At 51.5% G+C, this 26,987-nt stretch overlaps 2 protein-coding genes and 1 long non-coding RNA gene across 4 annotated transcripts in view; 1 reads left to right on the top strand and 2 right to left on the bottom strand.

Annotated features, from left to right (window-relative positions):
- Positions 1 to 22,080, top strand: part of palld (palladin, cytoskeletal associated protein) — a 37,931-nt gene extending 15,851 nt beyond the window's left edge. The window contains 20 exon segments of the mRNA XM_047036754.1: positions 122 to 230; positions 323 to 388; positions 1,080 to 1,221; positions 1,342 to 1,365; positions 1,733 to 1,852; positions 2,086 to 2,515; positions 4,353 to 4,388; positions 14,198 to 14,491; positions 14,493 to 14,855; positions 15,696 to 15,834; positions 16,202 to 16,300; positions 16,724 to 16,762; positions 17,315 to 17,536; positions 17,643 to 17,792; positions 18,160 to 18,248; positions 19,038 to 19,170; positions 20,010 to 20,217; positions 20,298 to 20,463; positions 20,556 to 20,689; positions 20,770 to 22,080. Coding sequence (XP_046892710.1) covers positions 122 to 230; positions 323 to 388; positions 1,080 to 1,221; positions 1,342 to 1,365; positions 1,733 to 1,852; positions 2,086 to 2,515; positions 4,353 to 4,388; positions 14,198 to 14,491; positions 14,493 to 14,855; positions 15,696 to 15,834; positions 16,202 to 16,300; positions 16,724 to 16,762; positions 17,315 to 17,536; positions 17,643 to 17,792; positions 18,160 to 18,248; positions 19,038 to 19,170; positions 20,010 to 20,217; positions 20,298 to 20,463; positions 20,556 to 20,689; positions 20,770 to 20,951 — 3,145 coding nt within the window. The 3' untranslated portion in view covers positions 20,952 to 22,080.
- LOC124478508 lies at positions 19,219 to 20,901 on the bottom strand. The gene is made up of 3 exons (XR_006957245.1): positions 20,794 to 20,901; positions 20,581 to 20,707; positions 19,219 to 19,565 (listed from the first exon to the last, which is right to left on the bottom strand). It is a non-coding gene; the product is annotated as an uncharacterized LOC124478508 (long non-coding RNA).
- cbr4 (carbonyl reductase 4) lies at positions 21,808 to 25,219 on the bottom strand. 2 transcript variants are annotated; one of them, XM_047036755.1, is made up of 7 exons: positions 25,052 to 25,219; positions 24,607 to 24,756; positions 24,349 to 24,469; positions 24,051 to 24,229; positions 23,721 to 23,855; positions 22,140 to 23,593; positions 21,808 to 21,861 (listed from the first exon to the last, which is right to left on the bottom strand). In XM_047036755.1, exons 2-6 carry the CDS (start codon positions 24,749 to 24,751, stop codon positions 23,415 to 23,417), a joined length of 759 nt encoding a protein of 252 aa, XP_046892711.1. In that variant the 5' UTR covers positions 24,752 to 24,756; positions 25,052 to 25,219; the 3' UTR covers positions 21,808 to 21,861; positions 22,140 to 23,414. The 2 variants fall into 2 exon arrangements, with proteins under 2 accessions (XP_046892711.1, XP_046892712.1); XM_047036756.1 differs by having other exon boundaries at positions 24,093 to 24,229; positions 25,052 to 25,218.
- Positions 25,220 to 26,987: the final 1,768 nt, after the last annotated feature.

Raw genomic sequence — 26,987 nt, forward strand, 5'->3', positions numbered from 1 at the left:
TGTGCTCTCTCTCTTTCTCTGTCGCTCTCTGTCTCTCTGTCTGTCTCTCTCTCTCTGTCTCTCTGTCTGTCTGTCTCTCTCTCTCTCTGTCTCTCTCTGTCTCTCTCTCTCTCTCACACAGGGTTCAGAAGAAGACCACCTCTGTCTCCTTGACGATCCGTTCCTCCTCCCCCAAGACCTCGGAGCCCCCACCTCACCGTTCCACCCTGGTCCAGCCCTTCACTCAGCGGGTACACACACACATGTACACACACATGTACACACACATGTACACACACACACAGCAATTGTTCCATTCTGAGTGTGTGTGTTGTGTTCTCAGATGCAGAGTCCAGTCTCTCTGTATGGGGGCGACGGCCCTGTCGCGGCCCCCCCTGTCTTCACTAAGGTAAGCACTTAGAAAGACGCCCATTCACCTCCCTCCCTCCCTCCTCCCTTCCTTCCTTCCTTCCTTCCTTCCTTCCTTCCTTCCTTCCTTCCTTCCTTTCCTCCCTCCCTCCCTCCACCTCCCTCCTCTCCTCCTTCCTTTCCTTCTCCCCTCCTGCGCTCCTCCCTTCCTGCCCTTCTCCTCCCTCCCACCAGGTAGTGAGTCATGTAATGGGGGAAGATCTTCAAAAAGGCCAGACAGAGCCATGAGCTCTGCTCCTCTCCTCTAAATCCTCCTCCTCCTCTAATTCATCCCTCGTTACGCAACACATTTGTTTGTCTTGTCCTCCTCCAGGAGTGGCTGGGTAGTTACTCATCCCTGAAGTCACCTAGGCCACACACACATGTGCCCTCACACACACACACACACACACACACACACACACACACACACACACACTGCTGATTGATAGGGGGTTTGTTCTCAGGCGTGTTGACAGCTTGGAGAGGGAGTAGGAGCCCACGAGGGCCTCTTCATGGATCACTTCCTGTCTCTGTCTCCGTGACACTCCAGGCTGCCCTGTGATTGGCTGCTGTGTGATGGAGTGTTATTGCTGGGGTCAGAGTCTGCTGACCCTGCACCCCTGTCTCTGTCCCTTTCTCTCTCTCTCTGTTCCTCACTCTTTCTGTCCTCTCTCTCCCTCCCCCCCCAGGTGTTGGTGGACTCCCAGGCCTCGGAGGGCCAGGTGGTGGTTCTGGAGTGCCGGGTGCGGGGCAGCGCGCCCCTGCAGGTGCGCTGGTTCCGCCAGGGCCAGGAGATCCAGGACTCCCCAGACTTCCGCGTCCTTCAGAAGAGTAAGACGAGCCAGCCTCGAGACAGCCTCAAACGTGTTCCATGTCCGTCCCACCTCTCTCCATCTCCTCTAACCTCCCTCTCCTCCTCTCCTCTCTCCCTGTCACCCTGTGTTCCGACAGAGCCCCGCTCCGCTGCAGAGCCAGGTAAGAGCGACATCACTTCCTGTCAGCTTTGCTTGTTTGTCAACAGCCGCAGATTCTATCCTGCTCTTGCTGTTATGGCATCATCGGCTGTCTGTCTGACCGTGATTGACATCATCAGCCTGTGACCTTGTTTTGACCTCAGCCATATTGTGACACACGTGTGTCTGAGGGTGTGTGTGTGTGTGTCTGAGGTTGTGTGTTTTGTCTGTGTACATTCACGTAGAGAAAGTTTCCCCGTCTGGAACAGTGTGACTCACATGCAGCAGGTGTTCATGACAGTAGCACTCTGAATCGTTCTGACGTCTGTCTGTCTTTCTGTCTGTCTGTCACAGCTTTGCAGAGTTCTAACCCGTGTTCTGTGTTCCAGAGGAAATCTGCACGCTGGTGATCTCGGAGGCGTTCCCAGAGGATGGGGGCGTGTTCTGCTGCACCGTCACCAATCCCTACGGGTCCCTCAGCAGCTCCGCCCACCTCCACGTCTCTGGAGGTGTGTCTGACAGGCCCCGCCCTTCAGCATCATCCACTCTACCATTGGACAGTCTGATTTAAATAATGAAATTTATTATATTTATAGCTTTATAAATAAGATGGTTAGGGTTAATTGCCTAGCTGGGGTGAACGGTTAGAGTTGGGAATACTACAGATTATGGATATTTTGTCTGAAAGACGGTAGGATGAGAGGAATAGTAAGCTAAGATGATGTGTGTTTTTCTTTCTCAGCAGCGGAAGACTTGCCCACTAACGGCGTAACCAGGGGTGACGTATACGGGGACAACACTATGTTGGAAGACGCCCAGGCCTTCCCCCCGCCCCCCCCGCCCACCGAGATCAGCCAATTGGAGCTGCCGCCCAAAGCCCCGCTGAGCGTGGAGGGTTACCATGTCAATGAGGTGGAGATCTGGCCGAGCGTGTCAGCGGTCCAGACAGGCCCTGAGGGGGTGGAGCCAAGCCAGGGGGCGGGGCCAGGTCGCAAAGGACTACCCGTCATCCCCCCACCTCCCCACAGCCCACCCAGAGACCACCTCCCCCCCCCTCCTCCACCTGAGTCTGTTATGGATGTTCCAGCTTCTGCCCCAGCCTCGACCCCAGCCTCGACCCCAGCCCCAGTGAAGGAGGGGCCTCCACTGCCCACCAAGCCTAAACCTAAGCTGTGAGTAACCTTCTAACCCCTCCCCTCCTCCCTACTCCCTCCTCCACCTCTATGATCTCTCCTCCGGCTCGAACCTGAAAACATTCCAGTGACGTTGGTTTGGTGTCTGTGTCATCGTCTTGTCTGCGGGTGTGTGTGGCCTGTCTGTATGGGCCTTGTTTGTGTGTGTGTGTGAGTGTTTTTTGTGTGTGTGTGTGTGTGTATGTCAGGGTGTAATGCTTGATATCACCAGATAAGTCTGATGATATCATGTCTATACTTCTACCCCCCTCCCTGTCATTCCTCCCTCTCATTCCTCCATCTCATTCCCTCCATTGGGTCCTTGTGGTCTTATAGTCTTGATGTTCAAGGCTTCTGCTGGGACCAGTCTGGGCGTTGAAGGTCTGTGTTAGGTCCAGATGGGTGTTGGGGGGCCTGTGCTGTGTCAGAATAGATGTTGTGGGCCTGTGCTGTGTCCAGATGATGTCGAAGGTCTGTGTTTGGTCCAGATGGTGTTGAAGGTCTGTGTTTGGTCCAGATGGGTGTTGAAGGTCTGTGTTTGGTCCAGATGGTGTTGAAGGTCTGTGTTTGGTCCAGATGGGTGTTGAAGGTCTGTGTTTGGTCCAGATGATGTTGAAGGTCTGTGTTTGGTCCAGATGATGTTGAAGGTCTGTGTTTGGTCCAGATGGTGTCGAAGGTCTGTGTTTGGTCCAAATGGGTATTGAAGGTCTGTGTTTGGTCCAGATAATGTTGAAGGTCTGTGTTTGGTCCAGATGATGTTGAAGGTCTGTGTTTGGTCCAGATGATGTTGAAGGTCTGTGTTTGTCCAGATGGGCGTTGAAGATCTGTGTTTGGTCCAGATAATGTTGAAGGTCTGTGTTTGTCCAGATGGGTGTTGAAGGTCTGTGTTTGTCCAGATGGGTGTTGAAGGTCTGTGTTCGTCCAGATGATGTTGAAGGTCTGTGTTTGTCCAGATGGGCGTTGAAGATCTGTGTTTGGTCCAGATGATGTTGAAGGTCTGTGTTTGTCCAGATGGGTGTTGAAGGTCTGTGTTTGGTCCAGATGGGTGTTGAAGGTCTGTGTTTGGTCCAGATGGTGTTGAAGGTCTGTGTTTGGTCCAGATGGGTGTTGAAGGTCTGTGTTTGGTCCAGATGATGTTGAAGGTCTGTGTTTGGTCCAGATGATGTTGAAGGTCTGTGTTTGGTCCAGATGGTGTCGAAGGTCTGTGTTTGGTCCAAATGGGTATTGAAGGTCTGTGTTTGGTCCAGATAATGTTGAAGGTCTGTGTTTGGTCCAGATGATGTTGAAGGTCTGTGTTTGGTCCAGATGATGTTGAAGGTCTGTGTTTGTCCAGATGGGCGTTGAAGATCTGTGTTTGGTCCAGATAATGTTGAAGGTCTGTGTTTGTCCAGATGGGTGTTGAAGGTCTGTGTTTGTCCAGATGGGTGTTGAAGGTCTGTGTTCGTCCAGATGATGTTGAAGGTCTGTGTTTGTCCAGATGGGCGTTGAAGATCTGTGTTTGGTCCAGATGATGTTGAAGGTCTGTGTTTGTCCAGATGGGTGTTGAAGGTCTGTGTTTGTCCAGATGGGTGTTGAAGGTCTGTGTTTGTCCAGATGATGTTGAAGGTCTGTGTTTGTTCCAGATGGGTTTTGAAGGTCTGTGTTTGGTCCAGATGGGTGTTGAAGGTCTGTGTTTGTTCCAGATGGGTGTTGAAGGTCTGTGTTTGGTCCAGATGGGTGTTGAAGGTCTGTGTTTGGTCCAGATGGGTGTTGAAGGTCTGTGTTTGTTCCAGATGGGTGTTGAAGGTCTGTGCTGGGTCCTCTGTATCTTAACTGTGTGTCCTCTCTGTGCTTGCAGAGAGGAGAGTAGAGCGGAGGAACTACAACATGGCAGGTAAACATCTGTCTGTCTGGTGGGGGTGGCTAGGGGGTGGTTGGAGCGCCTCTCTGTCCTGCCTGAGGGACAGTGTCCAATACCGGACACATTCAGCTCCTTGCTTGGCGGGGTAGGTGGGTGGGTGAGGGGTGAGCTTTGCATGGGTGACCCTCGCATGACCCCTGTCTGCCCCGCCTGTCTGCCTTCCTCACACACTTCACTGTAATCAGCCAGTAATGGCAGCCTGTGCCATTAGGGGTCATTAAGGGTTATTAAGGGTTATTAAGGGTTATTAGGGGTCATTGCTGTGCTGGTTAGGCTGTTTATGTTCTTGCTGACTTGAACGGCTGACAGGCCGAGCGGCGGCCACCACCATTTGTGACCTACGACCTCGGGTCACATGGGTTGCGTGGCTGGTGGTGTGTGTGTGTGTTCCCCCTGTGCTCTGCTCTGGTTCCTGTGGTCTACACTAGAGAAGTTATTGAGTTAGGGAGGAACACAATCTGGAGGAGTTGAGAAGAGTTCAGGGGTTAGAACTGCCACGGTCCTTAATCATAGAGATAGACTCTACCATATCAGTGTGAGCTCATTGGGCTGCTGCTGTGTCAGCGTGTGTGTGTGTGTGTGTGTGTGTGTGTGTGTGTGGGTGGATTTATGAGCTGCGCTGTGGGGGAGAGCTCACCAGGGGCTTGAAGGGACACGCGTGACCATGTAAATAATCATATCACACTGGAGCAATAACACCTGGAGAGCATAAATCCACTGTCCGAGTGTGTGTGTGTGCTGTGAGAGATGACAGTGAGGGATCCCTTTTCCTGTGTATTGATGAATACTGCTGCCAGCTTGGTGTGGCGTTTCCCAAGAATTGTTTTGGTTTGAAACAGGTTACGACACACTGCCTGCGTAAGGGAAATCTGCACTCTCTTTCTGCTTCGGAACTGGTTTCTGACTGGCTAGGAGTGTGTCATGTGGTTGTCGCCATGGCGGAGAGGAAGTTGGTTCTGGTGGTTGTTCCTCGGAGACAGCTGTGGTCATCAGGGCGTGTGATCAGGGTGAGACAGCTGTGGTCATCCTTCCTGTATCAGACCAGCCCTGTCACCCCCCCTCACTATCTCCACCCCCCCCCCTCCACCCTCACCATCTCCATCCCCCACCCCCTCCACCCAGAAAGACCACACACTGACTCATCACACACAGGGAGGCTGCATTCCTGTAAACACATGAGGGATATTTAGTAACATTTGGCAAGGCATGTGCTCCCATAAAATACCCAAAGGCTCATGGGTAATCGATACATGTGTCTCATCCTTTATATGTTCAACCTGTGGGGGGGGGGGTTCCAGGAAGCGGGGGGTGTGGTTACATGAGCTACATGGCAGATTGACAGGAAGCAACAACCGGAGGTCAAGGGTCACTACAGTATAGGTGTCAGAATGCCGGCAGAAAATGTACGTGATTAAGGTCACAACCCCAACATCTGGCAGCTTGCCTCATGATATCCGGGAACTCCCATTCCTGACGCACACACATACACACACTCACACACACACACACACTCACATACTCATACACACATCATAACTGAGGGACTGCTATCGAGAACATGCAGGAGCTTAAAACAACAGCCTGTCTGAATGTAACTCACACTGTGTGTGTGTGTGTGTATTGTCCAGCCGTAAGCAGCGTAGCGGTCATACCAGACAGATTAAGATGCTGATCCCCCTCCTGCCCTGGCTGGTTGCCGGGGACGACGTTGTCAGGGTAGCAGTGGTCCACTAAAACAAACCAAGGCCACTTCTGACCCAAATCAACCACTTTGTGCCAACATCATATGCAGACACACACACATTTATTTTCACACACATGTGTATTTGCCTGGGCTCTGTGGTCATGATTGTGTTGTATCTATGGTTGTTTTGTGTTCAGGCCAGATCTGCGGTACTGGTGTGTTGGCCTGGTCACACACACACACACACATACCGGTGTTGTGAGTCAGAGGCCCTGTTGTCCCAGCAGGGTTTGTGTTTATGAGGTGGTACTGCTGCACTCTCTAACAGGGTACTAACTGTACCTTTCCAGGAGGGAGAGGAAGAGGAGGAGGGAGAGGAAGAGGAAGAGGAGAGGTATTGGGTTCATGAAGGTGGGAGAACACGCTGGAGATGGAGAGAGAGAGGGCAGGAGAGAGAGAGACGACAGGAGAGAGAGAGGGCAGGAGAGAGAGAAATCGCGCAGAAGAGAATGAGAGAGAAAAGAGGGAGCAGGAACGAGAGAGGGAGCAGAGAGGTGAAGAGTGGCAGCCAGACCCAGAGAGGGAACGTCCTTATAAGGACATGGGGAGCCGCAGGATTGGCTGAGGCAGTCGACGGTCTAACAGGATTGGTTAGAGTGACCTTGGAGGAATGGAGAAGGATTCCTTATAAGGGAGCTGCAGCTGACCCTTAGAATACCAGAGGGGAGAGAGAGAGAGAGAGAGAGAGAGAGGGAGAGGGAGAGGGAGAGGGAGAGGGAGAGGGAGAGGGAGAGGGAGAGGGAGAGGGAGAGGGAGAGGGAGAGGGAGAGGGAGAGGGAGAGAGAGAGAGAGAGAGAGAGAGAGAGAGAGAGAGAGAGAGAGAGAGAGAGAGAGAGAGAGAGAGAGAGAGAGAGAGAGAGAGTGAGAGAGAGAGAGAGAGAGAGAGAGCAGGGACAGAGGTACTGAGTGAGTGTTTTATAGTGTGATATTCTGAGAGTGTGCTTTACTTGTGAGTTGACAGCATGGAAACAAGCCCGTCTTGCTGGTCCCCTGGTGGGACAGATTGTGTCTCTAGAGAGAGAGAGAGAGGGAGAGACAGAGAAGGAGAAAGAAAGAGTTGTGGTATGTATAACACGTTCAGGGAATCACATTGTTTCCACATGAAGTCAATCAACCCTGATTAGAACCTTAGTCCACATATTGGCCTTGATCTGTGTTGGGTATGTGAAATGTGTGTGTGTGGATGGATGGATGGATGGATGTAGGTAGATAATGTGTGTGGAGTGTATTTAGAGGTGTGTGTGTGTGGATGTAGGTGAGTGTGTTCTGGGTTCTAAACCAGACTGACAGACAGCTTCCTGGCTGGCGGATGGAGTGACAGTAATTACAGGTTGTGTATGACATCACAGCCTGGTGTGTTCTGCTCCTCCGTCAGACGGCCTTCAGGAGAGGGGGAGACATGAGGCCTGCCCTGCTTTTTCTCTCTCTATCGCTCTCTCTTTTTCTCGCTGTCACTCGCTTTCCCCTCTGTGTCTTTCCATGTCAAATTTTCTTCCCCGCAATTATTTTCTCAATTTCTGTCTTCTCCTCTCATAAAGTCTATCACCTCCTCTTTCAATTTCTCTCCCTAACTGAGGAGCAGTGGGTTGCTGTCACAGTTCTACCCTCACTCTGAAATCAAGGCTGTTTCTGCATCAAAGCTTTCACCTTTTTTTTGTAAAAGTCAGGCTTTTATTTAGAAAATAGATTTTCAGCGCAAGGCTGGGGATTTTATTGTGAAGCACTTTCTCCGAGCAAGGCAGCGACTTTTATTGTGAAGGGGCGGAGCTGAGACCGTTGCAGACAGACTCATGCAACCAGTAAGCGAGAGCGTCTGTCACCGTCTGGCTGCCCGCTGTATAAATACCTTACCTGCACACACACTCGTACAAACACATACACACTCTTACAAGGAATACCTGAGACAACATTAATCTCCCTGGATCTCCGCTAATCTGAAGGTACAGTTTCTCATGGGATTAGTTGGTTAGTATACTAACAGTAAAACTTTTGTCAACGTTACTTAAAACGCTGCATGACAGTTTGTGGAGATAGTTTGCGAAAATGAGCAAAGTCTAACAAACTATAACTACGACTAACTCTGGAGAATGACTTTTCACTAGTCCCAACGGTACCTAATAACGGACTGTGTTCGATGTCGTTTGACAAACGGTACGAATGTGATCTCTTTGATATAGCCTTCAACTCGGCTGTTGAACTGTAACTGGTGTAACTGAGAAGGATTGAGTGAGGAAGAGGACAAAGGATGGATGGAGAGGGAAGAAGGCTTTCTCTCTGTCAGTGAGCTGGGCCAACTCAACGCAAGTTAATGTTATAAGCATGTGAGGCAGCAGCAGTCTGAACAGTAGGGCTGGAGATAGATGTTCACTCACTGGAGGCTCTGGGGGAGAGAGAGAGAGAGACAGGAGAGAGAGAGAGAGAGAGAGAGAGAGAGAGAGAGAGAGAGGAGAGAAAGGGAGAAATGGGGAAGGAGAGAGTGAAGAGAGGAGAGAAAGAGGGAGAAAGGGGAAAGTTGAAAGTCTTAGGATTGCAGCTAGTGTGGTGTTGTTGGTGTGTCAGCAGTCCGGTTTTGTGTGTTGTGTTGTGTAGGTAGTGGGATTGGTTGTCTCTCCTGGTGTCTCTGGTGGATTAGCTAACACAATAGAGTCTGTTAGGTGAGACCGGCGATGGCAACTTTGGCTGGTACTTTCACTACTGTTTCAACCCTCTCGCTTTCTCTCTGTCTTTGTCTCTGTCTCTGTCTCTCTCTCTCTCTCTCTCTGTCTCTCTCTCTCTCTCTCTCTCTCTCTCTCTCTCTCTCTCTCTCTCTCTCTCTGTGTGTCTCTCTGTGTGTGTCTCTCTCTCTCTCTCTCTCTCTGTGTCTCTCTCTCTGTCTCTCTCTCTCCTCCTGTTTCACCCCTGCTGCTAATCCTGTTTGATAGCAATGTCTTTCCCATTCCGATCCATAGAAGAATGTCTTTGGCATTCCTGCTATAGAGAAAAACACTCCACTCACTGGGCAGACGGAGGGAGGAAGGGAGAAAGGTGAAAGAGTTTTGTGTGAGCGGTACTGGGTGGAGGCAGAGAAAGAAATGGAAGAGAGACACAGAGAGAGAAAACGGAGAGAGAGGAGGGGAGTAGAGGGTAAGAGATGAGAGTGAGAAAGAGAGAGAGAGAGAGAGAGAGAGAGAGAGGGGGGGGGGGGTTCCAGAGGGGAGCTGCTCTGGGTGGAATAAGACTCGCTCTGGGCTGCTTTTAAAGAGAAGGAAAAGAAAACAGTCTGGTCCTGTTTTATGTGGTGAGCAATTAGAGCTGGGTGGGGGGGGGGGGGGAGAGAGGTGGGGGTCGGGGGGGGGGGGGGGAGCGGTGGTGGAGAGAGGGAGGGTAGGGGGGGCATGTTGTTGAAAGGAGGTTTGGGAATTAGCAGAACAAAGCCAGGAGTCTGTCCAAGAGAATGGAGGAGGTGGAGGAGAGAGAGAGAGGAGGTGGTGGGGGAGAGAGAGGATTCAGACAGAGGAGGTGGAGGAGAAAGAGAGAGAGACAGAGAGACAGAGAAGAGGTGGAGGAGTGTCTCTAACACAAGAGAGACAGACCATGTATGTTTCAGATACTGTAGGCTGCTCTGTTCTGCATGGTACACGTTGCTCCGAGACTTTCTGAATCCCATTGATGAAAAAGGAGAGAGGTGCAGTGTGTGTGTGTGAGAGAGAGAGAGGCTACTGTATGCCTCATGTTCACGGGGGTCAGGTCAGTGTATGTACTCACACTGCAGTAACAACACCTTCAATGTGTGTTGCTCTGTTATTCTAAACACCAGTTCAACGATTGTGTGTGTGTTAGTGGTTTAACTGAGCGGTGCTGATAAATTAATCTCTTCCTCTCAACTAAGATTGTGTCAAACATGAACAGTGCTGACCGGGGAATCAACAAATAAGCATCCCTCATTAGATAGAACAATCTGTCAGCCAACAGGCCAGCCAACCAGCCAGCCAGCCAGTCAGTCAGCTAGTCAACCTGCTAGTGTCAGTCATTCAGTCAGCCAGCAATTCATTCAACTGCAGGTTGACACATAGTAAGGATGACGTCCTGGGTGTGGTTACCGTGGAAATAGGTGAGGAGAGCTGGAGCCAGGTGCTCTCAGGCAGGGGATGGAGCTAGCCCCCACTGCTCTGATTGATTGGCTGTGTGGGTTGTGTGTTTCCACGGTAGCGGCAGTGTTTGTTTAGCGGGCGTGGGGGTGGAGCTGTGTGAGGTGGCTGGGTTATCAGTCACTCATGGTTGACAAGACCACAGACGTTCTGTGCCTTATGTGCGCCAGCATTCTCTCCATGTGCACACTGGCTGGCCTGCCTCTCTTCCACTCGCCCCTTACCTCGCTCCCTCAACTCTCCCTCTGTCCTCCTTACCTCTCTCCCTCTCCTCCCTCCGTCCTCCTTACCTCTCTCCCTCTCCTCCCTCCGTCCTCCTTACCTCTCTCCCTCAACTCTCCCTCCGTCCTCCTTACCTCTCTCCCTCTCCTCCCTCCGTCCTCCTTACCTCTCTCCCTCAACTCTCCCTCCGTCCTCCTTACCTCTCTCCCTCTCCTCCCTCCGTCCTCCTTACCTCTCTCCCTCTCCTCCCTCCGTCCTCCTTACCTCTCTCCCTCTCCTCCCTCCGTCCTCCTTACCTCTCTCCCTCAACTCTCCCTCCGTCTTCCTTACCTCTCTCCCTCAACTCTCCCTCCGTCCTCCTTCCTCTCTCCCTCAACTCTCCCTCCGTCCTCCTTACCTCTCTCCCTCAACTCTCCCTCCGTCCTCCTTACCTCTCTCCCTCAACTCTCCCTCCGTCCTCCTTACCTCTCTCCCTCAACTCTCCCTCTGTCCTCCTTACCTCTCTCCCTCAACTCTCCCTCCGTCCTCCTTACCTCTCTCCCTCTCTTCGGTACCGTGTCTATCCTGTTGTTCAAATTAGAAGACCAATAGCAGCTGTATTACTGTTTTCCTTTATTGACACGCACGCAGTAGGAAGTGTTCTTTTGTTGTTTACCTCATTAATGTTTATTTACCCTCAACAATTTCCTGTCCTTCCTGTCAGTGTTGGCAGAGGAGATTGAAACCTGTGGTCCTCATGCTCTCTATCCAGTCCCCTACACACCTGGTCTCCTACACCAGCCAGCCAACCAGTCAGTTAAGCAGCCAGTAAACCAGCCAGCCAGTTTGAGAGGAAAGAAACCACATGAACTCCTCTGACTATTTATACCACTGAACGGAGGGAAAGATGGAAGGAGACGGAGGAGAGAGAGAGAGATATTTGTGGTATTACACTGTTACAGTTGGACTCTGGTACGATGTCACTCAACTCTGGGAGCCAGCTGGCTACTTTGTGGCGCTGGAAAACAGCGGGCCGTTGGCATGGCGACAGCAGGACGGCTCCCTCTCTGCTAGGCCTCATTGGACCGCAAGAAAGAGAGAGTGAGAGTGAAGGAGAGTGAGGGAGAGGAAGAAAGGGACAGAAAAAGAGTTGGAGATAGAGAGGGATAAAGGGAGGGGAAGCACAGTCCATAGTAGAGTTTCTGTATCTCCCCCCCCTCCAACAGAGCCGGCAGTCACTTTCACTGGATTCAGGATTCAGTCATGTGACTATGAGATCCTCCCAGAGTCCTTGAATATTTCTTATCGATATTCACAACGTCCTTCTCTTATCAACCCTCAGTCAATGATTGAACGGAAATGACTTCTTACCCTACACCAGCCGCTGCTTGTCCCCTGGCCCCCTCCTTGAGTCAGAGCGTTACCAGGACCGAACCACCGCTGAGACAGCTGCACGTCACTCTGCAACCTTTTAGCTGACAGCCATGGAGGCAGCGAGGGTTTCTGGAGCAGAGCTGAGGAAATGTTGTCGATGAAGCGGCCTGACAGGCCGGCAGGTCAGCAGGACACACATCCATGGAGGAGCTGGGGAAGAAGGCCAGGGGAGACATGAGTCACTGTCCTCTAGTCAGGTGGAACAACTGTATATCTGACCATGCAGAGAGAGGAGGGGGGGTAGAGAAACAGATCAGAAGAGAGAGAGAGGAGAGGGAGGGGGGGGAGGCCGGAGTTGTTTGGGGTGTGTGATGATGAATGGATGTTTGTTTGGAAGTAGGAGTTCCATTTAAAGAAAGAGCACCTTTTAAGGCAACCAGATGATGTCAGTTACAGCTGGCTAACATTCCCCCCACTCACTCACACACACACACACACACACACACACACACACACACACACGTACACACACAGGAGAAGCCCAGAAGAGGAGATTGAAACATTAATTCAGACTTTGTTTGAGGAAGTCCAGTATTAGCTAACTGTGATGTACAGTGATCAGGCTGGTAGACACTTTAGCAGGAGGAAATGAAACACAGGATAGGTTAAGACGACCCAAGTCTGATACTGGATCTTTACTTTCTACATGCATTCATATGTCCTTTTGGATCAAAACATCTGCTAAATGGATCACATGTTTACAGTAAATGAGAGGAGAGGGAGGGCCAAACCAGGGGGAGGGAGAGAGTGAGGATGACAAAGCGCTGAGGAAATGAAGCACGTTTGCTCTCTGGCTGAGTGTCACACTGCTGTCTGAGGAGAACACGGCCAAACAAGGAGTCTGGAGCTGGGGGTCTGGAGGCTAGGCCTGGAGGACTGGAGAGTTAGGACCTGGGACTTCCTGTCTTGTGGGGGAGCGTGTGATTGGCCAGGATGAGCAGTGGTCCCGGGGCTCTCACTGACTGCTGTTTAATGTTCTTTACCTTGATTTGACCTGTTGGGAGAGAAGGGGGAGGAGGTGGGGGGGAGGAGAAGAGGAGCAGAGGATGGGGGGGGGGGAGGAGGAGGGGGGGGGGAGGTTGTGGATGAGAGGCTTATTCTCCTGGACTATGAAATGAAAAATAGAAAAAAAAACTGATTATTCAACATCTGGAAGAGATTTAGAGGATTGATTCTGAGGGCAAGCCATGCCCACAGAGAGCGAGAGAGAAAGAGAAGGAGAGAAAGACCATGGAGCCCAGAAGAAAGACGAGGAAGAGCCCATGCTGCCGAGATGAAAGAGAGGAGAGAGAGAACGAGAGGAGCAAAGAAGAGAAGGGAGAGAGACGGACAAAGAGTCTGTGAAGATCTGGCTAGCCTGCTCTCCAGTCCTACGGTCACTACCCAGCACCAACACATTTCAGACCCCCCCCCCCCCCCCAAACAGACAGGGCGTCACCCCGCTGTCGTCATAACGACAGGAGAGCAACATGGCCGCTCTGGTCAGCTTCGTCTCGTTATAGCCTCTCTCTCTCTTGGAGTTTGACGTGATGTTGACAAGCAGAACTTTTAACACGTCAGTGTGGAACGCTGATAGGATATCAGTCCGTGCTGCCAACACTGCAGTTCCCTCACCCCCCCCCCCCCCCCCCCCCACACACACACACACACACACAATTGCCACAATCACGAACACACACGTATCCTAGGTTGGCGAGCTAGATGACAGCAGCTTTGTATCATTGCTTGAATAGATTCCAGCTGCATTCCTGCCTGTCCTGCAGCGTGGTGTGTGTCAGTTTGTGGCAGCTTTATCTGCCCCCAAACCCAGCATGACCAGTGTGTGTGTGTGTGTGTGCAGTGCCTCCGTATGAGAGTGTAAGTGAAGGGGCCAGAGAGGATGCAGAGGTTTGTCTGGGTATGTCTGCTATGTGCTGATTGGAGACCTTGGGGTGGGGGGACAATTACCTCTCCCCTGTGTGTTTGTGCAAGCCCTGAAGTACATCTGGGTGGGGTCTGTCAGTTTGGATGTGTCGTCTCTGTCATTGGACATGTATGTGCGTGTGTCCCTGCCGGTTCCAGCTCTGTCCAGTGTTGACTGCAGGTCAGGGGGGGCCAGCATGGTGCGTGTGTGTGTGTCTGAGAGAGAGAGAGAGAGAGAGGGTCCCTGCCTGCTCCAGCATGGCAGCTTGAACACAACCAGATGTTTCTATATGTTTCATATGTCTGATGTTCTCTCTGACTTTCTGTTAAATAACTGGTGCTTCTCCCCCCTCCCCCTTACCTGCCCCCCTCAGGAACGCTGCCCAGCTGAAGCACCTCCAGGACCAGATCCTTCTAGAACAGCAGGAAGCAGCCGATTGGCTCCTGCAGCAGCAGCAGCAGGAAGAACAGCAGGAAGTCCCTCCCCCTCCGCAGGAAATCCCACCTCCATCTCCTCCTCTCCCCCCTCCTCCCTCCTTCCAGGAGCTGGAAAGCAGCGCCATGCAGACCAGCACCTTCAACTACGCCCGCCCCAAGCAGTTCATCGCTGCCCAGGGCCCGGCGGGGGCCTCTGGGGCGTTCAACACCCAGTCCTCTCCTTCCTCCACGCTCTCCTCCCCCCCTCTCCCCCTCTGCCTCACACAAGCCCTTTAGTAAGGTCTCCCTCCCCCCCTTCCAGCCTCCCCCCTTCAGTAAGACCAACAGCCAGGACTCCCCCTCCTCTCCCTCCTTCCCCCCTCCTCCTCCCCCCTTCCTCAGCCCCAGCACCTTGTCCTCCCCCTCCGGCCCCGGCCAAGACTTCCCTCCCCCGCCTCCCCCACCTCCCCCGCCCATCCTCTCCTCCTCCTTCTCCTCCTCCACCCCCCAATCCCCAGCCTCCAGCTTCCTCTCCTCTGTCCTGCCCTCCCCTACCTCTTCCCCTGCCTCCCCTATGGTCAATGCTCTGGGGCTGCCCAAAGGCAATGGGACTGTGTGAGTACCCCGGACAACACACACACACACTGGACGACACGCAACATCACACAGATGCACACATACTCCCTTTCTCTCTCTCTCTCCCCCCCTCTCTTTCTCCTTCTCTCTCTCCCCCTCTTCCTCCCTCCGCTCTTTGCCTGAGGCTGGGTTCTGAGGTAGAAGATGACATGTTTACATTCTTACACAGCGTGTTTACAGCTCTCTTGCTCGCCACTAAACACACACACAGAGAGACACACTCCGCCCAGACCACGAGGGTCCTGCTAAGGTTTGCGCACGTGTGTGTGCACGTGGGCGTTCAGTGTTCGCCTCATCATATGCTGCAAAAATATACTGTCTCTAAAGAAGGCTTGCTGTCAGAAACAGTTTGGTTTTAGGGTTTCCAGCCAAGCTCGGGTTCCAGGCCTCCTCCTCCTCCCCACACCAGGAGCTGTGGTGGGGGTCATTCTCTGGTTCCTGATGTCATAGAGGGGAATTCTGTATCTCTCTCTCTGTCTTTATTGCTCTCGTTCTCTCTCTTTATCAGTCCTCCACTCTCTCTCTCTGTCCTTCCTCCCCCGAGAGGGAAGATTACAGGACAACGCCTGGAATGTCCTGATAAGAGAGAGAGAGAGCGCGAAAGAGAGACAGAAAAAGACAGAGGACCAACAGCAATAGAAAAAGAGAGTGGAGGACTGATAGAGAACGAGACAGTAAGAGAGAGAAACAGAGACAAAGAGAGTGGAGGAGCGACGTGCCCGAAAGTCCCCACCACAACCACAGAGAGAGGGATGGTCGATCTCAATCCCATGTTGTGACCTCATTAACGCTCTCCCATGTTCTCCGGGGTTTCTCCAGGGCCATGCCCCGCCGGCCCACCCCCAGGACCCCTCGCCTGGCGTCAGACTCCGACATCCAGGGCTCCAAGGACGCCGTCATCCAGGACCTGGAGAGGAAGCTGCGCTTCAAGGAGGAGCGCATGAGCAACGGACAACAGGTGTGTGTCTGTGTGTGTGTGTGTGTGTGTGTGCGCGCGTGCATGTAGGGGGAAGCACTGTTTCCCAGGGAACAGCCAGTGTGCAGCCAGTAACAGAGGTTTAACACTCAATTAACCAACACTACACTCATCAACCTGGACCTGCTACCAGAAACACTGTGCTGGTACACAGCCAGAACAGAATTGGATCAAGTATACTAAAATAGATAGTACGAGTCCACAACTAGAATAGAGTTGGCACTAGAGGTTAGTACTAGTACACAGCTAGGATGGTGCTATTAGAGTGCGTATAGTGGATACAAAGTGTGTGTGTGTGCGGGGCGGCGGACTGACACACTAACCCAGCTAACAGCTGAATGCTCTGCAGAGGCTAACGTACGAGGAGAAGATGGCTCGCAGGCTGCTGGGAGCAGACAACGCTGCCACTGTCCTGAGCCAGGAGGGAGACGATGAGCCTGGCACACAGGTACACACACACACACACACACACAGGTAGGTACACACACACTATGGTATGTTGTACATTAGCAACCGGTAGTAAACGTTGTAATACTGGAAGTCATGAAAAAGAGATTGGTTCCGGGACTGGCATCTTGGCCTGTTAGCATTTTAACCTTCCAGCCTTATAGACAGTTAGCATGCTAGCTTTTAACATGTTGGCCTGTTGGCCTGTTGGCATGCTAGCTTTTAGCATGTTAGCCTGTCAGCTTGTTAGCCTGTCTGGGACATTATTGTGCCTGTAATAGTTAACAGAAAGTGTGTACCCATGATGATGATGATACCACACACAGGCTTGTCGGGGAACACGTCTCACACACACACATCAGTGTGTTCTCCTGATGTCTCCCAGCAGCAGACATCACCTCCTTGTTCTTCTATCTCTTTACAGGGCAGCCGATCTCCTGATATAGAATCTGTCCCACAAAAGGTTATTTCATATTATCATCCTCTCTCTTTCCTTTCTCTTTCTCCTTCTCCCCTTCTATGTACCCTCCTTCCCTTCCTCCTCTTTCTCCCTGTGTGTGGTCTCCACTCCTGTCCTAACCTATCGCCATGGTCACAGATCGGCCGCCACTAGCCAGTCAGCACCTTGACAGCTGAATGCTTGATTGACAGGCAGTGTGAGGAAGTGGTGTTCCTGTCTGCATGTTCATCACCAGCAGCAGGCCTGAGGGTGATCCTCTGGCCCAGGATAGGACCCTGCTCCTATCTGGAGAGAGAGGAGGGCAGGGAGAGAGAGAGGAGAGATGGAGAGGGAACAGGAAAGAGAGATTGAGAAGGAGAGCAGGGGTGGTGAGGGGGAGCTGTAGGGGGGGAAGCTTGTTGGTGGAATGTGCTTTCTTGTTCAGAATGAATGATCATCTTGTGTTACGTCTGGACTGGATCTGTTCTAGGAGATAGAATCCTGTGTGAATACCAGGTATGTCTCCTCACCTCCTCCTCCCCTCATACCACCCCTTCCCCCCCCCCCCCCCTGCAGGAGTACAAGGTGTCCAGCTTCGAGCAGCGTCTGATCAGCGAGATAGAGTTCCGTCTGGAGCGTTCTCCAGTGGAGGAGTCTGACGACGACGTGGAGCATGACGACCAGCCTCCAGACCAGGGGGGGGCGCCCTGCTTCCTGCACAAGCTCAAACACTACAAGCTGTTCGAGGGCATGCCCGTCACCTTCTCCTGCAAGGTCACAGGAGATCCCAAGCCCAAGGTCAGAGGTCAAACGGGTGATGGTGTGGAATAAATAACACACACACACACCTGCACAGGTAGGAATGTGTGACCAGGTAGTGATGTGTGTGTGTGTGTGTGTGAAGGTGTACTGGTTCAAGGACGGGAAGCAGATCTCTAAGATGAGCGAGCACTACCGTATCAGCCGAGAGGCGGACGGAACGTGCTCCCTGCACACCGCCAGTGCCTCGCTGGACGACGACGGCAACTACACCATCATGGCTGGAAACCCCCTGGTGAGGCACACACACACACTGTACATAGAATACACACACACACACACACTGTACATAGAATACACACACACACACTGTACATAGAATACACACACACACACACACACTGTACATAGAATACACCAACACACCGCCCACAGTAGAAACACAGTAACACAATACCCACATAACGCACACACAGAGCAGGATGTAGTGTGTTGGCAGCCGTCCCTAGCAGAATAAGAGGAGTGATGACAGTCAGGACAGGAAGCTGGCGCCAGGAGACAGGAAGTCCTTACAGCTTTACCAGGGTCACAAGGTTAGGTACATTACAGCCTGTCCAACTTCCTTTAATTCAAACCTTTCTTTCTCTCTCTGTCCCCCCTAGGGGCGGATCAGCTGTACTGGCAGGATGATGGTGCAGGCAGTGAACCAGAGGGGGCGGAGCCAGCGGTCCACACCTGGTCACATTCGCAGGTGAGGTCATATGGAACTCCTCTGGGATTTATCAGAGACAACACAGGCCAAGGGTGTAACCCTTGTAACCAACAGATTAGTTGTCAATCGTACTGATATATATTTGTTCTTCCTGTTTACAACCTCTGGGCTCCAACACGAGTTGGATGGATAGATTAGACACACAGATTGAAAGACAGATTGGACTCTTACAGCACTGTAGCTATGCTGGTCTACTACTGTACAACATCATGCATCCGAAAACACCTTGAATCAGGCTTGGTGGTCATTTGAATGTATTTTATTTGCACAAACTCGGCACATAAAACAGTTGTTGAAGCATTATAGACAAAGACTACACCAGCCACCAGAGTTCAGGAGAGGCATTATTTCGAACCCTCACACAGAGTAGTCCATGAGTCCTTCCCAGGGTAGATAAGGGCCCCTATCTGATTAGTGTGACTGCAGCTCTTTAAGATATCCATCAGGGCCCTCTTTACTTCTCCCTCCTCTCTCCCTTCCATCAGAGCCCAGCCTTTCTCTCTCTCTCTCTTTACCTCCCCCCCTCCCCCCTCAGGTCTGTGTTCTCCTCTGGAGCAGAGCAGGGATGATGTCATTGTTGTGATAGAGCAGGTAGCGCCTTGAGGTTGTGACCTCGCTCACACAGGAACCCAGGGGAAACCTGGTGAACTTTGTTAACACTTATCTCTTTCCATCCCTCTCTCTCTCTCTCCCTCTACCACTCCCTTGATACCTCTTCTGTCTCTTTCTCTGTGCCTCTCTCTGCATCGCCGTCCCTCCCCCCTCCAGACCCAGGTCCAGGTCCCGGGACAGTGGAGATGAGAATGAGAACATCCAGGAACGCCACTTCCGCCCTCACTTCCTGCAGGCTCCTGGCGACCTCATCGTTCAGGAGGGGAAACTGTGCCGCATGGACTGCAAGGTGATGCCCCGCCCCCAACCATAGCCCCCTTCCCATCATCCTAGACCCCACCCCCAACCATAGCCCCCTTCCCATCATCCTAGACCCCGACCCCAACCATAGGCTCCTCCCCTCCTGCACATCCGCCGTCATCTTCCTCATCCTTGTGTGTTCTCCCAGTACATTCCTGGTTCTATAGAGGACGAGGGAGGCGGAGTGTTTGACCCCAGTGTGATGGATATCTTAGAGGGAGGAGGAGGAGGGTTTCACTTGTCCTGGATTAAGACGGATCCGTTTCTCACTCCGCAATTATCTTTTCTGCCTCGTTTTTCTTGCTTCTCCCCCTCTTTTCTTCTTGGTTCTCTCCTTTCCTTCTGTCTCTCTATCCCGGCTCCGCCCGTCTCCTTTCCTTCTGTCTGTCAACAGAAGAAAGCTATGTTACAGGAGGCTGTTAAACCAGTGCAGCACCATACAGGGAACTGACTCACTATAAAAAGACTGTCTCCTTCTCCACTCACACAGACAAGCAGACAGTCTCCACTAACTGAATGTCAGTCGTATTTTTAGACCATCTTTATTCCTACTACTCCCTCTTTTTGTTTTCAAATGTTCCATGCCAAAAATGTTCCCTAATCTGGGAAGTTCATTGAAGCAGAACAGTGCCTGATAATTACGGCTGTTGCTGTTACTGAGTACACACACACACACACACAGGTGTAATGTTTCCGTGGGTGCTGGGAGAGACCGGTTCTTTCACAGGGTAACCCATTCCCATGAGAACATGCATTCCACCAGACACCCTCGCACAAACAAAAGTCACGTGACCTGTGTACCTGATTGCTAAGCTCTGCCCCCTACAGGTGAGTGGCCTGCCCACCCCAGACCTCATCTGGCAGCTGAATGGCCAGACAATCCGCCCTGACTCCGCCCACAAGATGCTGGTGAGGGAAAACGGTGTCCACTCACTGGTCATCGAGTCGGTGACCAGTCGCGACGCTGGGATCTACACCTGCATCGCTACTAACCGGGCTGGACAGAACTCTTTCAACCTGGAACTCATTGTTGCAGGTATGGTAAACACAAACACTGTCTATACACACACACGCACGTATATTGTTACCATAGTGACCCTAACCCCCTCCCCCCAGCCAAGGAGATGCACAAGGCCCCCACGTTCATTGAGAAGCTGCAGAACACGGGCGTGGCTGAGGGCTACCCCGTACGCCTGGAGTGCCGCGTGTCGGGGACGCCCTACCCCCAGATCTTCTGGAAGAGAGAGAACGAGTCGTTCACCCACAGCACGGACAGGGTCAGGTACGTCTGGGTCCCATGTCCCTTGTTCACTCTAGGGCTTTAAGCTCCGGTACACCTTTTTTTGACCGTGTTGTGTAAACTCCTGTCCCCAGCATGCACCAGGACAAATGTGGCTACCTGTGCATGATCATCCAGCCGGCCATGAAGGAGGATGCAGGCTGGTACACTGTGTCTGCCAAGAACGAAGCTGGGATCGTCTCGAGCACTGCACGTCTCGACGTCCATGGTGAGTCGTCGTCATCGCCTTAAACAAAAACAAAACAAATACACAATTATAATAATGTCAATTGTTTCTCCCCCCCCCAGCCCAGTGGCAGCAGCCAAACCTACCAAAGCCTAAGAGGGTGCGTCCGTCCACCAGTCGCTACGCCGCGCTGACTGAGAGAGGCCTGGACGTGAAGGCTGCCTTCTTCCCTGACTCCACCCCCTTCTTCCCCGACTCCTCCCCCCTGCAGCCGGGAGGACTGGTGGAGAGCGACGACCTGTAGAGCTTAACGGAGGGGGGGTGCAATACACCAACCCTGAGAACTGACCCCCTCACCTGTCCACCTAAAACCATGCAGGGGACAGGAACTACAACTCCCATCACCCAAGGGATTCATAATAATGGCCACATGTACCAGATGACTGATGGGAAATGTAGTCCTGTCTGTCACCCTTCCCTTTTGATATCTCAGTAGGTATCCCCAAGCCTCCTCATCATCTGCCAGTCCTGAGGAGCTGAACTCAGCCCTCTGGGCGGGCGCATCGTGCTGAAGACTGGCTGTCCTCGTCCCCGCCGAAGTGCCTGAGATTCCTCAGAGGATCAGCGAACACCGCCCTCATGCTGAAAACAGTAGCATTATTTTGCATGTTAAAAGGTGCCATTTTAATCTCCCACCATATGCATAATATACTGTATGTAAATGTAGAAGTACCCCCCCTCAGACATCCCAGGAGGAGGGTGGGGTGCAGCAGGGAGGGGAGGGAGCCCAGGGCGTTGGGGCAGCAGGGAGGGGAGGGGCATACTATCTTAGACATCAGCATTGTCCCACTGTACTGTAGCTATAGAGTATTATCATTACTGATTGATATTTCACAAGGCCGGCCCTTATATTCTTTTCTTGCTGATTTTGAGTAAAAAAAAAAAGACTTTGAAAGTTGAAGCTGTTTGGAGTCTTGTATGTGAGATGGAATGTGGGTGGGTGTCCTCACCTGATTGGTGGAAAGCGACGGTATAGTAAGGCAACGGGAAGTAGAGATTAGTAGGGGTCGGGTGTGGTCCAATGAGAGCGATGATGAGGCAGGAAGTGTTTCAGGATGACTCAGGACGGATGGAAGGTTGTTGTTGATGTAGGGTGTTTCTGTCTCCACGTCCTGATCACACCAGGTGTTGTATGATGAAGATGGATCCAGGTTCTAGGGACAAAACGACACACAAGATCAGTTTGATGTCTCACATATAACCCTGCATTAAATATCCTGCTTAGGAACAAAGTATACATGTCCTTAAACAATCACTTGTTAAGACCTGTTAAGATCACCCGTCTGTGCATGCTATTATACACCACTTATACAGTGCCAAATTACAAATCGGTTAACATAAGTACAACTTTTTATGCTTCCATTATTCAGTGTTTAACCAGTTACAACGTTTAAGTTTAACGTTTTAGGTAGGAAAGTGAGCTGTATATTACCATGTCGCCTTTCTCTGTTTCACCAACATGGGCCTCTCTCTCTGTCGGGCGATGGTCTTGGCTACAATGTTCTTATTTTCTTTGCCAATCTGTGCCTGTATATGAATCTATTGACACTGTGTTAGTTTATGAATGATAATAAAATATAAACATCTGGAAGCGTGTGAGTAAGTTACTGCTGAGGAAAGAGTCCCAGCTTCATCCAGTGCTGGGAGTGAAAACCTCCCCCACTACCTCTCCCCAACACACGAGGCAACGGAGGCTGACGCAGGACTGTCAGGGACGCCTAACGCGTACAGGAAGTGATGTCAGTGGCGTGGAGGGGAACCAGAGGGGAGAACAGATGACATCACAGGAGCTGAGATGTGTGTACAGAGCATGACCCTGCGACACACACACTGCAGGCTGATCCCTCACCCCCACAGAGAGACCGAGGGAGGGGAGGAGTGGGGGGCTGAAACCCAAGCAGCTCTGGTCAGCCAGAGAACCTCCTAGTCTTGGAAAGACTAACAGCATTAAATCTGCTGATCAAAGACGGCTCCCGGCGGCCAGACATTCTGGAGTCTGCTCACCACGGCCTGTCACTCAAACTAGGACACGCCCCCTGGGCTGAGCAGGACACAGTGACTCAGCATGGACGAGAGGCAGGATACGGACAGTAGAAACACACAGAGAGAATTGATGGCTACTAGTCATGGAGGCAGAGAGAAGGTTCATTTTAACATTAAGCATATTTATTTTGACTTAGCACTAGGGGGTGGGGGAAAAAAATCGATTCATATGAATCGCGATTCAGTCTTCAGATTCAAATTTAAAAAAGCGATTTTGTAGTTCACATTTGTTTTTATATGAACATTAAACATAAGCATATATTGAATCGATTGTGACCCCAAGAATCAAATCGTGAGGTACCAAAAGATTCCCACCCCTTAACACTCACTACCCCACTGCAAAAATACATTTCAATTCAATGCAAAAAATGTAACATGCGCTTTGTAGAAGCCATGAATGACTTCAAACCATAAAATGAACCTGGACCATTTCTATTATCCAACAATGTTGCTTTTTACATCATGACTACATGACAACAGTGTGGTGCATTTTCAGAAAACTTACGGCCATTTTGTAGCACACTGGCCGGTTCAAGAGTCCTCCTCCACACCAACCAGGGACCAACAGGGCTGTGGGCTCCCCAGCAGGCCCTCTGTGCACCAGCCATCCTGGTGTCCCCTGCTCCAGCCTGGAAAGGCACAGGTCCTCTCTGTGGCTTGTGTGCTACATGGCCAGCTGCAGGCCCCCGTCCACCGCCAGCACCTGTCCTGTGACGTAGGGAGACAGCAACAGGAAAAGCACAGCCTGGGCCACCTCCTCCGGCTCCCCAAGGCGGCCCAGGGGGATCGATCGAGCGCCCTCCTCCTCATTCAGCCCCGCAGTCATGTCGGTACGGATGAATCCTGAGGGAGGGGGGGGGGGGGGGGGGGTGAAACAACACAGGAGCAGTCAGAGCAGACCCCTGAAAACAGACAGAACAGAGGAGAAGGAGTAGAGAAGGAAGGAGAAAGAGAGAAGGGGTAGCCGTACCTGGGGCCAGGAGATTGACACGGACGTTACGAGACGCGACCTCTTTGGCCAGAGATCGTGTGAAGCCCTCCAGTCCTGCCTTGCTGGCGCTGTACACACACTGTCCAGAGTTCCCCTTCAACCCCACCACCGAGCCTGCACACACACACACACAAGTAATCGCTTTGGATAAAATCGACTGGATTTTTCTCTCCAATGGATCTCTACCGCCACCTAGTGGACATATTACGAACACTTTGATAGATGTATTAGTGTGTGGTAGGTTAGGAGACTTGTGTTGCAGGTGGACATGATCTCACACACAACATGTAGGAAGGGGCTACCTCTAACCCTGATGGCAGCTGTCAGGCCCCGGGTGAGGCGGCTGTGTACCTATGTTGACGATGGCGCCCCCCTGAGCCCTCAGCATGCTCCTGAGCGCCGCCCTGCTGGTCAACATGCTGCCGAGCAGGTTGGTGTGGAGGACAGACACCATGTCCTCTGGCCTGGCCCGCAGTAGCAGACTGTCCCTGAACACACACACGCAGATATACACACATTACACAAAATCAACATGGAAGTCTGTTATTGTCTTAAGTAAACCATAAGTACACGCACGCACACACACGCGCACACACACACACACTACTTGTTGATTCCAGCAGCATTGACGAGGTAGGAGATGTTTCCACAGGTCTTCTGGATATTCTCAAACGTCTTCTGCACTTCCTGTTCTTGGGAAACATCACAACTGAACGCCAGGTGGTCAGCTGGAACAGGAGAGGTCAGACTAACCCGTCACATGAATAATGTGAATTACAACTCCACTGATTAATCCCTCATTTCACCTGTAGGCGTTGCGCAATTATAGTTGAGCAAAGCCCTTTAACATACGGTCGGTACCGACCTCCTTTCAGCGATGTAACGGTGGCCTGCCCCGCGTCCTGGTTCCTGGACAGCACGACTACTCGGAAGCCCCTCTCTGCCAGCAGGCGAGACACAGCTCTCCCGATACCTTTCGAGCCCCCGCACACCACACACAGTCTGGACATGGTCCCTGGCGGGCACACCGTAACATAAGAGACCCCAGATTGATAACACGTGTTACGTCCTCATATTTATATAGCCTACACATAAAAATTAAAGTATCATCTGTATAAACAACTCTTGAAACGTAGGTTGGTCTCTATCTTAAAGTAGGCCTAATTACTCCAGTTTAACTCCATACAGAACTTCCACAGCCTCTGACACGCTCTCAGCATGCTCAGCATACTAGTCAGTGCGTCGAATGCTAACTAACTAACTAACTAGCTAGACAAACTATCATTAACGTAGAACGAATATTGACTTACTCTGAGGCCAAAAAGGTAGAAAAAAGAAATTCTAGTCAGTGCCGGAGGTATTATCCTTGAACTTTGTTGACAATTCGTTAGCTATCTTACAAACGCCTGCAAGCAGTTGACAGTGCACTCAATTAAGTCGCCATTTTTCTTCTCCACTTTTCCACAGTCTCGACACACTACCAATTGTGGACACATGGGGGAGCGATAGATGAGCAAATACATTTTGTGGCGTCTCACACACACGCTACTTCTAACAGCACCATGTCAAAAATAACACTGGTGCAAAGAGAACCGGAGGCTGGTGTTACAATCTGTAATGGGCTCCTAGGCTAGCTACTCCGCTGTTACGGGCCTCATCACGATAATGTCACACTTTGTATTCACATTCCAATGTTATTTACAAGTGCGCTAAAAAGGTGCTTGGTGTGTGTGTGTGTGTGGAGAGAGAGAGAAAATACTTGATTTGTATTCAGATCGTCATGCAGAACATCAGACACCTAATTTTCTTCTTTCACCCTTCTGTGATCTAATGATGCCTGCCAACCGCCACACATTAGCCCACCTTTCTCTCCCTCCTCCCATCCATCCACACTCCGCAGCGTTGTATTCACACTTTAATATTAATAAAATATGACCTTGTAAAAAACAAACATTGGAATTAAGGTTTAAGTCACATTCGGTCACTGGCTAGTCTTCACTTTACAGGTCCACTAGGTTGCAAGTTAGTTAGTTTGTAGCTAGTCCAAGTAACCTACACTCAAACCAGCAAATTATAGCTGCAATGTTTGTATTTATTTTCATCTCTACCCACACACGCTCTCTTAACGCTTCCTTCTCATACCATGCTTCACCTGAGGCCGGAAGTGTATCCATGGTGACCTCTCACACAAGGCGTCAGGTCTTCCTCTAATCATACTGTACCTTTCCACTCCATCTTATTTTCATTCTGACCTCACCTCTCCCACCCCCCCACCCCTCATCTCCCTCTCCACTACCTCCTTCCTCCTCCACCTACCCTCCATCCCCCTCCAGCATAGTGTGACAGTTTTCCCCTCCCTCCCCACCTCCAGTAGACAGGGTGACAGATAGTTCTCCTCTACAGGGGCGTCCAACTGGACCTGGCCTCGCTCTGCTCCGCTGCAGCTGCGACACACACACACACACACGGCTCTTTCAGACACACAGCTTCCTGCAAGACACACACACACTGCTCCATGAGACACACACACACTGCTCCATGAGACACACACACACTGCTCCATGAGACACACACACACCCCAAACTGCTTCCTGGGGATAGAGGCAGGTAGTGTGTGTGTCAGGTATTGTGGAGGGTCCTGTGTAGGGCTTTGTGTCTGACCTCAATAGCGGGGGAAGCTGAGCTTTGTGCTTCTCTCTAATGATCTGATGGAGGCTCCCCACACTGCTGTAACACAGGATCACACTGGCATGCTCAACACGCCTCCCACGTGTAAGGGGAAGAGAAGAGAAGGGAGGGGGAGGAAGAAGAGGGGAGTGAAAGAGGGGAAAGGGAATGGAGAAAGGAGAGAGAAGTGGAACAGTAGAGAGAGCAGAGGAAGAGACTCGCCTGGACTGTCTGCTGTGGTCCTCGTCTGGGTTCATGTTGAGATGCTCCACCCTGGCAGGATGTCAGAAGGTGAAAATGAAGCACACCCCGAGTGATACCTAACCTGCCACATACACACACACACCCTCTAACCCATCACACACACACACCCTCTAACCCATCACACACACACACCCTCTAACCCATCACACACACACACCCTCTAACCCATCACACACACACACCCTCTAACCCACCATATACACACACCCTCTAACCCACCATATACACACCTCCTCTAACCCACCACATACACACCTCCTCTAACCCACCACATACACACCTCTCTAACCCACCATACACACACCAAACCCCCTA

Source organism: Hypomesus transpacificus, chromosome 16, assembly GCF_021917145.1.
Source record: "Hypomesus transpacificus isolate Combined female chromosome 16, fHypTra1, whole genome shotgun sequence".
NCBI classification, from domain to species: Eukaryota; Metazoa; Chordata; class Actinopteri; order Osmeriformes; family Osmeridae; genus Hypomesus; species Hypomesus transpacificus.